Source organism: Aspergillus saccharolyticus (genome assembly GCF_003184585.1).
Source record: "Aspergillus saccharolyticus JOP 1030-1 unplaced genomic scaffold BP01scaffold_53, whole genome shotgun sequence".
Taxonomy (NCBI): domain Eukaryota; kingdom Fungi; phylum Ascomycota; class Eurotiomycetes; order Eurotiales; family Aspergillaceae; genus Aspergillus; species Aspergillus saccharolyticus.
The window spans coordinates 170173-182112 of record NW_020290663.1 but is presented as its reverse complement, the minus strand read 5'-3'; the positions used below and the strand labels follow the sequence as shown (position 1 = coordinate 182112).

Sequence of the window (11940 nt, the reverse complement as noted above, 5' to 3'; positions counted from 1 at the left end):
TAATGTAACCCTAATGTAACCCTAATGTAACCCTAATGTAAACCCTAAGGATTGCTTGTTGTATCTTGTCAGATCCGCTCTCGATCTAGATCATGACAAGATATGTTAGTATAACTCTTACTGCCAGCCACTGAATCAGTGAAGAGCTATGCGTGGGACTAAATAGCTGTCTTGTTGTCTGGAAGTCTGCCCACTGAGAACTATGAATGCCGGAACGATAGAGCATTTACCCCGACAGAAACCATGTTGCGGGTAGACTCAGCTGAAAATCACATTTATACTGTCCTAATAGTTTTCAGTTTGGTATTAAGGGTTGTAAAAAGGTGGTATATACCGTGCCGAAGAGTTAGCCTATGAAAGAATATACTATATCTATATCTGGTGAGCAAGACGTCGATAACTATATAATTACCAGATTCTCTGCAAGCGCTAAGATTAACTCCCGAGTAACTTGCGATGTCGGAGTATTTCTATGTAGCTCTCTTCCTATTAGACTTACATAGATCAAGATTATGGATTAGTCTGCTGTAGTTAAGAGTTCGTCGGGCAGTCCTGGTCGAGAGTCAGCTGTGGCTTGGAACTATTGAGTACTAGTTGGGTGGTGCTTCGCTTAGGCTGAAGGGCATCCGCAGGGTGGGGCAGCTGTAGCGGTCTTTAGAGGGCAATGGAAACCCCACAACTTCAGCTGGCAGAGTCTAATTCTCCTTTGGTTCTAGCCTCGGGGGAAGAATCTCTGATAGACCAGTGCTGATTGATCACAATGCGTAGTCATATCTGTGCTGGAATGCATAGTGGAGCTGTCAGGGCGTTCAGTGGAGCCACGAGCATCCAAGAACAACACAATTTGCCCTACTCAGCCAGCCACCACAAAGCAACCACTACCAATCCCAGCGCAATTGTCGCTGTGTCTCTCGTTGCTGGATCTAGACTGGGCGCCCACAGCCCGGGTCCTTGTAGACTAAGGTAGTATATAAGGTCTCAGGTACCCTGCACAACTCTCGAGTCGCGCCCGTTCATCTCTCTTGCCCGTTGACTCTATATCGGAATGGCCGAGATTCGAGCAGAAACCACCGGGTATACACCTCGCGAGGTGGCTATCCCTCTCTTGCCCACAGCCCAGGTACTCACCGACCTTCACTGGGAGACCCTTCTGGCTTTGGCCGACGCCGTCATCCCATCGATCCGTGTCGCCGCTGGAAAGGATCATGCTTCATCAACCACCCACTACGCCGTGGCCGAAGCTGAGCTTGCCTCTGCAATAACCACCGTCTCAGCCACAATCCCGGTCTCTCAACCATCGACAGATGTGGCCCGGGCCTACCTGGACGAGAGTCCCTCGTCGCTCCCCCAGTTCCGTGAGGGCCTCCAACGTCTGCTGGCCGACTACGTTCACAAAGAAGGCCAGGATGGCATTCGTTTCATTCTTGATGTGCTGAAGTAGGTCACTGAGACAAATCATGATGGGCTACTAGCTAATGAGCACTGTTCTTCTCCAGTACCCGTGCTGGTGCTCTTCTCCTCACCGGCTCCACGACACCGGTGCAGAATCAGCCCGTGGCCGTGCGTGAACAGATCTTTGCTGGATGGGCCTCCTCGCGCTTACCCCCCATCCGCCTGATCTACCGATCGTTATCCGCCATGTTCAAGACTACTTGGATGATTGCTAGCCCCACCCTCCCAGCTGCGGTGGGATTCCCTCGGGTCCCCATGCAGGTCAAGTACGCGCCGGGGTGCTGGGAGTACGAGTTCCTGCAGTTTCCTCCGCCAGCATCATCCTCGAACGACGATTCTGAGCCGCCCGAAACCATTGAAACCGACATTGTGATTATTGGTAGCGGATGCGGAGGCGCTGTGGCGGCCAAAAATCTGGCTGAAGCCGGCCACCGCGTGCTGGTGGTGGAGAAATCCTACCACTACGCCTCGCACTACTTCCCCATGGACAACCGCACCGCTCCAGTCAGCCTCTTCGAAGGAGGCGCCTCGATCCTCACTGACGACGCCTCCGTGGCCATCTTTGCCGGCTCCACCTGGGGGGGCGGCGGCACCGTGAACTGGTCGGCGGCGCTGCAGACGCAGGCCTTTGTGCGTCACGAATGGGCGCACGAGCACGGATTGCCCTTCTTTACCTCCGCCGCCTTTCAGACCTCACTGGATCGCGTCTGCGATCGCATGGGGGTCAGTGCCGCCCACATCCGCCACAATCGCCAGAATCGCGATCTCCTCGCGGGGGCGCGCAAGCTCGGGTATGCGGCGGATGTCGTGCCGCAGAACACCGGGGGCGAAGAAGAGCATTACTGCGGATATTGCACCCTGGGCTGCTCGTCGGCGGGGAAGAAGGGTCCCACAGAGACCTGGCTGGCAGATGCGGCCAAGGCTGGGGCAGTATTTGTGGAAGGATTCAAGGCCGATAGAATCACCTTTACGGGGAGTGGGAGAGAGAAGATGGCCACCGGGGTCGAAGGCACCTGGACCTCGCGGGAGGCATATCTGTCTCGGAGTCCCACCCCCCGGAAGGTCGTGATCCAGGCCAAGAAGGTGATTGTCTCGTGTGGGACGCTGAATAGCCCGCTTCTTCTGCTGCGGAGTGGGTTGCAGAATTGGCATCTCGGTCGCAATCTCCACATCCACCCAGTGCTCTTCGGCGCGGCCGTCTTCGACGAGGAGATTCGCCCCTGGGAGGGCTCCGCGCTCACTGCCGTTGTGAAAGAATTCGAGAACCTGGATGGTCGCGGCCACGGGGCAAAGATCGAGACGACGGTCACGCTGCCGCCGCTCTTTCTGCCCATTTTCCCCTGGCGCGGAGGTCTGGAGTATAAGAAGTTCTGCGCCAAGTTGGGCGCCATGACCAGCTATATCGCCGTGACGCGAGATCGCGAGTCGGGGCGTGTGTATCCAGACCCCGTGGACGGTCGCATTCGCGTGCAGTACACCCCGTCCCCCTTCGACCGCAAGAGTGCGGCAGAGGCCTTGATCGCCAGTGCGAAGATGGCCTATCTCGCCGGGGCGAAGGAGTTCCATGTCTCGTATGCAGATATGCCTCCCTTCTCTCGATCTGAGGACGAAGGCAAGACGGACGAGGAGACGGAGGAGGAAGAGGGAATCAACAATCCAGCTCTTCAAGACTGGATCAAGCAGTTCCGACAGAAATTCCCCCTCGATGTTGAGAAGGCGGGCTATGCCAGCGCACATCAGATGGGCACTTGTCGCATGGCGAGTGCTGCAGGACAGGGGGTGGTCGATCCGGAATGTCAAGTCTGGGGCACCCAAGGGCTCTACGTGATGGATGCCTCGATCTTCCCCAGTGCCAGCGGCGTAAATCCGATGATCACCAATATGGCCATCGCCGACTGGGCCAGTCGCAACCTGTCGAAGAAGATGCGGAAGGAGGAGAGGTAATTCTATAGCATAGATCGAAGCACGAAGTAATGAACATATCTATTCAATCCATCTGCAATCCCCTCCACATGCCATTTTAAACAAACAGGCTAGTTATTGTCACAGCTTCCCGACTTGATTGCCTGAGGGGTGGTCAATTCCACCTCCTCCTCCGCATAAATAACCACATCCTCACCCTCGACCCCGACAAAAGTACAAAACCCGCCGCCGGGGCTGGAGATGCTGTACACGACCATTGGGTTATCTGTGCGTACGAAACTTTGTCAATGCCTATCCCAGGAGCAAAGGAGTTGAAGGAGTTGAAGGACTTGAGAAGGGAAGAGTGGGAAGAATACCAATTTGCACTGGAGTCACATCCGTCGGAATGAGGAGGGAATAGGACTCGTCCTCGGTGGCGCCGTAGAAGGTGACGGAGACATTGAAGGCAGAAGCACCCAGGGCAATAAAGGGGACAGCTGAGACGAGAGTATTCAGCTTCATCTTAGCAGTAGTAAAGAAATGATCTCTGAGGGAATTGTTGGTTCTGAGAGCATACACTGTGGGCACCGGTGAAGCTTTATATATTGTGCCTGTCGGTAGAGTTCACAAGCCTCCCCGCTGTGACCCTGAGAGACTATAATTAGGAATAATACAATAAAAAATCAAAAGTCTGGAGAGATAATCTTATTCATAAAAATAGAAATGCGCTGGATGTATGTCTAAGACCCATGCAACATGAATATTGAAATAGCATACACGATCACAGACTTCGGGCTGCTGTCAGCCAACCCGATCCGATGGTTGGATTAATCGGTGGAACACACAATATCAGGCGGGCTAAGGCGGACAGCAGATGACCCGTAAGACAAGTGTCGATCAAAGACTCGTAAACCGACGTAAGCTGCTGACTCGCTGTGGGCTGCAGTAAGATTTGTGGCTGTGAACCAGATGTTTCAGATCGAACTTGCCGCCATACAAAGATATACATCTACTATGCATGAATGAGTCAGAATACATAACACAACCCGTGCAGATCCCCAGCCAATCATGCTGAACACATCCGCTATAGTACATACTAAGGCACCTATAAATATACGGCTAAGGCGGCAATGAGCTCAAATGAACGTCCCACGTGTGACACATAGGGCGACAGACTAGCGTAATTCACTGTTGGAAAAGCGATAGCAACAGCCGACAGGCCGGCAATTGTTGGGAGATGCATCTTGTGGCTGGTTTTTCTATCCGTTCTAAATCTGACTTCAAGACATGAAAGGAATGACCTTCGCATATGTGGGGCGAGTCACCCTCCTTATATGCTCTAAAGAAAGTCCCAGCCAGTCACCCTGGCTGCGTCTAGTCTCAGTCTAAGCAGCAGCAAGACGGTACTTCTCTAAGGAATCTTAGCATCTTACGATGCAGACTTTGGTGTGGCCATTCGTTTACCATCTGCGCAGTAGAAAAAGTTCCACCGGAGACTAGGGCGGGCTTCCAATCAGATACATTTTCCGTTCAGCCCCAAGTTTCCCAGATTTTCGGTCCATAGGGATGCAGTTCCCCTTCTTCTTATCCCTAGATGGACGTATAGTACAATCTAGCGGCTTTGTTCGGGATATCCCAGCTGGTGAGCTGTTAGATAAAATGATTATCTCTCTTTTTATGCTAGCCAGATGCATAACTGAGGTATTCTATGAACTGAGCTTCGCTATGATAGGCAGAGCATTGTGGTGATATAAGTACTAAGAAGATAGATGATGACTTGTTATCAACTCTAGTCCAAAGATAGAATACAAAAACAAATGCATACTAGTGATGAAATCAGACAAGGAGAGAGGGAAGGGAAGTATGATCTCTCGCAAATTTTGTTCTCGATCCTAGTAGTGGAGAAATGTGGTAGATGTTACAGTGCACAGAGAGAGAGAGAGATTTCAAAGAGTCTTTGAAATAGTTTAACTACCACCATTGACTCATCAGGGATCCTCGTGTAAAAAATGCGGGGTAGCCTCGGTCCGTGCATCCGAACAATACGAGGAATACGAGGTATATCTTCTTTCACTCTTATATTCTCCTTCAATTTCCTTCGACGGGAATCCCCGACTCAATCACCAACAATTTACCAAATACTGGAAAAGATGCACGACGCAAAACGGGAGAAACCCTCGTCGGCCACCCATGGATTCTTCCAGCAGATGCCCATCGTTGCACCCGCTTATACCTATCGCTCCCACCACGCAGACCCGTCCCCAGTCGACGATTTAGCCTTGAACCGAGTGTTAAACCTGTATCTCCCGCCGGAATGCTCTGAAGTCTACACCTCCATCCACAATCTCGCCCGTCGTGCTTTACATCCCCAAGTCCTCCAGCTGTCTGTAGATGCCGAGCTCCATCAGCCCACCCTCAATCTGCTGAACACCTTCGGAGAGAGCAATCGAGTTGACCCCCTATGGGTGAGTGAGGGCTGGCGACACCTAAAGGCAACCGGGCAGGAGGAAGGGCTTCTGGCAGTGGCCTACGAGAGACACAATCAGACATGGAATCGACGGGTGCATCAATTCGCATTGAACCATGTGTGGGCCAGCAGTGCAGCCATGACAGGATGTCCCTTATCCATGAGCGATGGGGCCGCTAAACTGCTCCACGCCCATCTCGAAGACCCGGACGGCGATCAACCAGGACGCAATCGCGTTCTCCGAGAATCATATCGCCGACTCATCTCGCGACATCCAACCGAAGCATGGACATCCGGACAATGGATGACTGAACGGCGCGGGGGAAGTGATGTTCGCGGCACAGAAACCGTTGCGCGACGAATGACTTCCGAGGAGCTGTCACAGGATACGACACTCGGCCGCGATTGCGACGCGCATGGTCTGCCGCTGGGCCCGTGGCGGATTGATGGCTTCAAATGGTTCAGCAGCGCCACTGATTCCGATATGACCTTGCTGCTGGCGCAGACCAGCCGGGGGTTGAGCCTCTTCTACCTTCCGACTCGTCGCGGTGTAGGCGACCAAGCCAATCAATCCGAGCTCAACGGGATTGGAATCCAGAGACTGAAGAATAAACTGGGCACAAAGTCTCTGCCAACCGCCGAGCTAGAGTTACGAGGAGCGCGCGGGTGGCTCATTGGGGAGGAAGGCCACGGCGTCAAGGAGATCGCCACCGTCCTGAATATCACCCGGCTGTATGCAGCTAGTAGCTCAGTCGCCGGATGGGGTCGCGGACTGGCGATCTGCCGCGCATATAGTCAAATTCGAGAAACGAAGGGGAGGTTGCTTCGAGACAACCGGCTGCATCTGCGCTGGATGGCGGAGGAGACAGTGAAGTATTGGGCGGCAACGCAGTTGACCTTCTTCGGGGTGGCTCTGCTGGGGACGATCGAACAAGACTGGGGACTGATGGTGCAGAACACCCAATCAGCCCAGTTGATTCCCCAAGAGACCGCCAGCGCAGCAGCGCTTCTGCGTCTAATCACCCCTGTGATCAAGGCCACCGAAAGCGTGAACGCCGTCCACGGCTTGCGTGCTTGCATGGAATGTCTGGGCGGGGTGGGATACTGTGAAAACAATGAGAATGGCGGCCTGTTGAATATTGCGAAGATCTTCCGTGATACGACGGTGAATGGCATTTGGGAGGGCACAGTCAACGTGCTGGCCGAAGACGTCGTGCGGGTCATTACTGATGCACGCCTAGGGCAGGGAGATGTGATCGGTAGGGTTCTGGGTCCCTGGGCAAGACGGCTGCTCGCACTGGGCAACCATACTCTTGGGGAAGAAGGCAGCATTATTGCGCAGCATCTCGACTGTTTGGCGGTAGTCGCTGGGGGCACCAAGGAGGAGTTGCTATACCGCGGACGAGAGCTGTTGCAGTATCTGGAAGTGGTGATATCGGGCTCTCTGCTCCGATACGATGCTGTACAGGACGGGAATCCAATTGCTCAAGAAGTTGCTTCTCGGTGGATAAGACGTAATTCTTTGGTGCCGAAGCCGACTTCACCTCGTATCCAGGGATGGAGCGAGGAGTCGGCGATGGATCGAGGCATCTTCTTGGGTTCAATGACAGCTGCACAGTCTGCGAGGTCCAAGCTATAGTCACTACGCGAACAGCCAATAGTCGCCTGGTGTTTGACTCCTAAGCTCTGCAAGAAATAGCACTCTGGATCATATGGCATTGGTCCTCCGACTAGTGACTCGTGTCTACGTAGCTGTAATCGCTGCGCCAGATAACTGCCTGTTCCCTTCAACAATCCGTCAAGATCAATCGTCCATCTTATCCTTGCCTTTCCCAGATCGGATGATCTTCTCATACTGAGTGATGGTCAGGGCGTATTGCTTATCAACGAGATCTGCACAAATTTCAATAAGTTTCCCATCCCCAAACTGCAGAATCCCACGCAGTGATTCGGCTAGTTCGTGACAATGAATGCGCATCCAAGTGAGGAAATCCTGCATGTCCTGGCAAAAGTCGGCGGCGCAAATCTCCTCTTTCTGTGGCTGCTGATCAGCTTCCCACTCATAACAACCCGATTCGCATGGGTAACGAAGCATACCACATCCACAATCACATTCAGTAAATGGCCAAGCACCGGCTTCATGGGCAAAGCGCTCTTGGTCAGTTTCGAGCTACGGAACGGGTCCAGCACGTCGAGTGCGTGTGCCTCAGTGGTGGCTTGGGCCACGATGCCCTCGATTTCATCTGTCAATTGCCGGATGGTTTGAAGAGTTTCAGCCGTGATCTCCGATGTCGTCAGGGTTCGATCAAGCTTGATCCCGGATATTTCAATTCTCTGCAGGGTTTTGAGGAGGGGTGAAAGCCCTGCACTGGGTGGAAGGCTGTCCTCTGAGTCGGAGTCGCCAGGGAAAGCCAGGACCGGTGTCAGCAGAAATGAACCCAAAGTCAGGAGGGTAACAAAGACATGTTTCAGGAACATCTTGTCGGCTTTGACGAGTGAATCTAATCCCAGCACGCCACCATGAACTGCATGTTCTCTCGTCCATTGATGGGGGTTTATAAGTTCGGTACCCTCAACAGATCCCGGGACGATAAACGGTCCGCTCGGAGTTTCTAAAGGCCAATTGAGGTACAGAGGAGATTACATTCCAGGATCGATCTCCTCACATCCGCACCTGAGATTCGGAGGGCTGCAGATGGCACAGCCGATGGATGGCGCCTGAGCTCATGGAGGATCTACGGATGCTATGCGCGGCTTGCTGCAGTACTCCGGTGGCACACGAGGTACAGTACGACCAGACTGGGATCATGGATCTGCCCTTGAGGACCAAGTATCAACCAGCAACACACATGGCATATCATTTGTCATTTGCTACCGAGAACCGGGAAGGAGAAGCAAAGATGGATCATCGAAACGGATTCGTAGTCTCTCCCCAGGGACCAATCCCAGGTCCTTTAAACAGTCTCCCACCTTTCCAAACATGCGTAATCACTTTGTTGTCCTGCAGAATGCGAATATCCTCGAGGGGACTTTCTTCCAGCGCAATCAGATCCGCCTCATATCCCTCCTTGAGCTGGCCAGTTTGCGGTGCCTGGGGGCCCACAGACAAGGGAGCATTGGCAGTAGCCGCCTTGATGGCTTGTAGCGGCGTCATGCCTGCCTTTTCGACGGCCAGCTGGAGCTCCAAAGCCGTGGGGCCTCCGGGTGCCGTGTCGGTTCCCAGGGCAATGGTGACCCCGGCTTTGACTGCTCCTTGATAGGCTCGAAGATGCGAGTCGGCCAGTGCCTGCAGCTTCTTCCACGACTCCTTGGGTAATCCCTCGCCGTTGTTGGCCAAAGCGACCTCGGTGACCGTGCGGGTGGCCACATACAGAACGTTCTTCTCCTTCATGAGCTGGAAGACCTCCTCGTCCGCTTCAGACACATGCTCCAGACTCTTGCAACCGGCATGAATGGCCGCCAGAATCCCCCGTTTGCCATGAACATGGGCAGAGACAATCCGATCCTGCCGTGCCGCTTCCTCGACCATAAGCCTAAGCTCCTCGGGCGAGAACTGCGCGCACTTCGGGTCATCATCGCGGGACATGACTCCGCCAGAGGCCATGACTTTAATCACCTTGGCCCCTCGCCGAATCTGCAGACGGACGGCGCGACGCGCCTCCTCGACCCCATCCACAATACACACCGGGCCAGCCCCCCAATACCCCGGCCGGGGATTCTGCACCCCAAAGCTCCCCAGCACCTCGCCCGCCGGCAGCGCGAAGATGTCACCATGTCCTGCCGTCTGACTGATCGCGGCTCCGGCCGCATACACATGAGGACCAACGATGGAGTCATCTTCGATGGCTTTGGCCACTTCACACCCGTACCCAGCCATGTCGCGGTACGAGGTATAGCCACTTTGCAGCGCTTCCCAGCACCCGCGGGCCAGTCGCGCCCCGGCCGAGGCCGGGTGCGTGGCAAGGATGGCCGTGTAATCATTGTAGTATTGGTCTTCTCCGCCAAAGTGCATGTGGCAGTCCCACAGACCCGGCATCAGCACCGGGACCTCATGGGTGGTATGTGGTGCTCGGAGGTATTTCTTGGGTATATCTGCTTGCCGGCCGACAAAGGCAATGGTTCTGTCGCTGATGACCACGGCTGCATGGTTCAAAACTTCCCCGTCGCCTGGGATCAGAAGACCCGTGTTCACAATGGTGATGCGAGGCTGCGAGGCTGGTGCTTCTGCCCGGGAGCGCCGATGCACATTCATGGAGATTGCAGTCGGACGCATCGTGTAGGCGGAGGCCAGCGATGGGGCCTCAGCAAATCGACGGACCATGAGGAGAGTCTATCTACCTGTGAGGATGTTGGGAGGGATCGGAGCGAGAAGAAGCAGGATGGCGCTCAAACATATGTTGATATCACGTGATGTATACGGAGGCCGGCGGAGGACCGGCGGAGACGGGGCTGGTGGCTGAACTAGTGGCGTGGACGTTACTGGACAAATTGGCGAGGGAAGAGAGGGGTGGCAGGCTGCGATGTAGTCTATCATGGTCTGCTGAGCGTGATCCCTGGGAGGGGGTGGCTGATATCCCTAAATCCCTAGATTCCTATAGTAGCACTCACTCTATCCCGAGATTGAACATACAGAGGGATGCACATCCAGTCCACAGGTTCAACCATTACAGCTTTGCCCTTTCCTTAGGGTTCAATTCCCGGCGGATGGGCCCTCCACGACTTCCATCCCCCAAAAAGACATCCTCTCGCGTGGCATAATCGGTGCGGAATCGCCATTTATGCGCCAGATTCTCGGGCAGAGCCTTCTTCAATGCCAGCGACATGTATTCACCCAGCACCGGAAGGAATTTGAATCCACTAGATGCGATGGTTAGTTTGCCTCTCCTCCGGTGACGGTGACATGAACACAACACAAGACTTACTGCCCACTGCCTGCACCCCCGACAAACAGATTCGTAAAGTCGGGATGGTAGTCCAGGATGAAATCCCCGGTGGGAGTATCAGTATACCAACACAAGGCCAGCTTTTCAAACGGCCGATCAGCCAACTCGGGCAAGATCTCGCGCAGTCCTTCGCGTAGCCGGGCCTCCCCATCGGCAGGCACGAAGTTGCGACGCTCGCGAGGAGGGATCAAGGGGGGAGCAGAGACATTCGCCTGGTTGACGATCATCATCTCCTCCTGGTCCGGGGCGCGGGTGTACCCCCAGCCATGAATGGCGAATTTGAGAATCCCCGTCTCCTCGTGCGGGGGAAAATTGAACCAGCCGGTGGAAAAGTTTGCATACATGGGGAGATCTCTGTATTGGGCCAATTCCTCGGGGGTGAGGCGGAGATATGCGACCACCTGTCCGGTGGTCAGGGTGGAATTGTACATGGGGACCAGGCTGGATCCCCAGGCCCCCGCCGTGAGCAAGAAGCAGTCCCCCTCAATCGGACTCCCCACCAGCGTCCGCACGGCTGTGATCTTCTTCGAGGCATCCGTCTCCAAGCCGACCACTGTCCCGCTGCGACCGCACAAAAACGACACGCCCAGCTCCAGGCAATCGTCCCGGATCTGACTGATGGCCTTGTTAGCATCGGCCCAGCCGGCCTGCGTGTTGAGATAGCCATTGAAGGGAGGGGCAGCCAACGGTCCACTGAGAACCGGGTGCATCTGCTTCGTAGCAGCGACATCCTCGAGTCTAGTATAGGGCAAGTCCCGCCGAGTCAGGGCGGCAGTGGTGCTGGCAATCCAGGCCTGACCATGGGCGCTGGTGTTGCCGGTGAGGATGAAGGGGGCGGGATAGAAGATGCCCTGGTACTTGGGCTGGGACCACTCCAGGTAGGCCTGGTGGGCGATGCGCAGATAGTCATCATCGGCATAGTCGAAGCGTATCATGCGCGAGATATCGGAACTGGAACCGTCGGCGACGGGGGGCATCGACCGGTCCAGCACGAGGAGATTCCGGTATCCCTCCATCGCCAGCTGGCGGGCTGCGGCGAGGCCAAACACGCCCGCTCCAACAATGACAATCCGACTATCTTTGTTGTCCATCATGATTGTGTTTGTGCTTGTCATGGATGTCTATGATCGAGCAATACAAGACAGCCAATGCAACTGACAGACGTCAGAGATTTTT

General features: G+C 54.6%; 6 protein-coding genes across 6 annotated transcripts; 2 read left to right on the top strand and 4 right to left on the bottom strand.

The window, feature by feature from the left end:
• Positions 1–1045: 1045 nt before the first annotated feature.
• BP01DRAFT_306744 (long-chain fatty alcohol dehydrogenase) lies at positions 1046–3396 on the top strand (the record flags this gene model as incomplete). Its single annotated transcript, XM_025572252.1, has 2 exons — positions 1046–1437; positions 1497–3396. The coding sequence occupies 2 exons, from the start codon at positions 1046–1048 to the stop codon at positions 3394–3396; spliced, it is 2292 nt and encodes a 763-aa protein (XP_025427094.1).
• A 15-nt stretch (positions 3397–3411) lies between these two features.
• On the bottom strand, positions 3412–3989 carry BP01DRAFT_395408 (uncharacterized protein). Its single transcript, XM_025578393.1, has 2 exons — positions 3732–3989; positions 3412–3640 (listed from the first exon to the last, which is right to left on the bottom strand). The coding sequence occupies exons 1-2, from the start codon at positions 3874–3876 to the stop codon at positions 3486–3488; spliced, it is 300 nt and encodes a 99-aa protein (XP_025427093.1). The 5' UTR covers positions 3877–3989; the 3' UTR covers positions 3412–3485.
• A 1515-nt stretch (positions 3990–5504) lies between these two features.
• BP01DRAFT_306690 (putative acyl-CoA dehydrogenase) lies at positions 5505–7460 on the top strand (the record flags this gene model as incomplete). The annotated part of the gene is made up of 1 exon (XM_025572247.1): positions 5505–7460. One exon carries the CDS (start codon positions 5505–5507, stop codon positions 7458–7460), a length of 1956 nt encoding a protein of 651 aa, XP_025427092.1.
• Positions 7461–7625: 165 nt separating this feature from the next.
• On the bottom strand, positions 7626–8299 carry BP01DRAFT_369386 (uncharacterized protein; the record flags this gene model as incomplete). Its single annotated transcript, XM_025576549.1, has 2 exons — positions 7626–7856; positions 7919–8299. The coding sequence occupies 2 exons, from the start codon at positions 8297–8299 to the stop codon at positions 7626–7628; spliced, it is 612 nt and encodes a 203-aa protein (XP_025427091.1).
• A 213-nt stretch (positions 8300–8512) lies between these two features.
• On the bottom strand, positions 8513–10440 carry BP01DRAFT_188183 (amidohydrolase family protein). Its single transcript, XM_025570924.1, has one exon. The coding sequence runs from the start codon at positions 10140–10142 to the stop codon at positions 8727–8729; it is 1416 nt and encodes a 471-aa protein (XP_025427090.1). The 5' UTR covers positions 10143–10440; the 3' UTR covers positions 8513–8726.
• A 45-nt stretch (positions 10441–10485) lies between these two features.
• Positions 10486–11858, bottom strand: BP01DRAFT_386795 (FAD-dependent oxidoreductase; the record flags this gene model as incomplete). The annotated part of the gene is made up of 2 exons (XM_025577695.1): positions 10486–10678; positions 10744–11858. 2 exons carry the CDS (start codon positions 11856–11858, stop codon positions 10486–10488), a joined length of 1308 nt encoding a protein of 435 aa, XP_025427089.1.
• Positions 11859–11940: the final 82 nt, after the last annotated feature.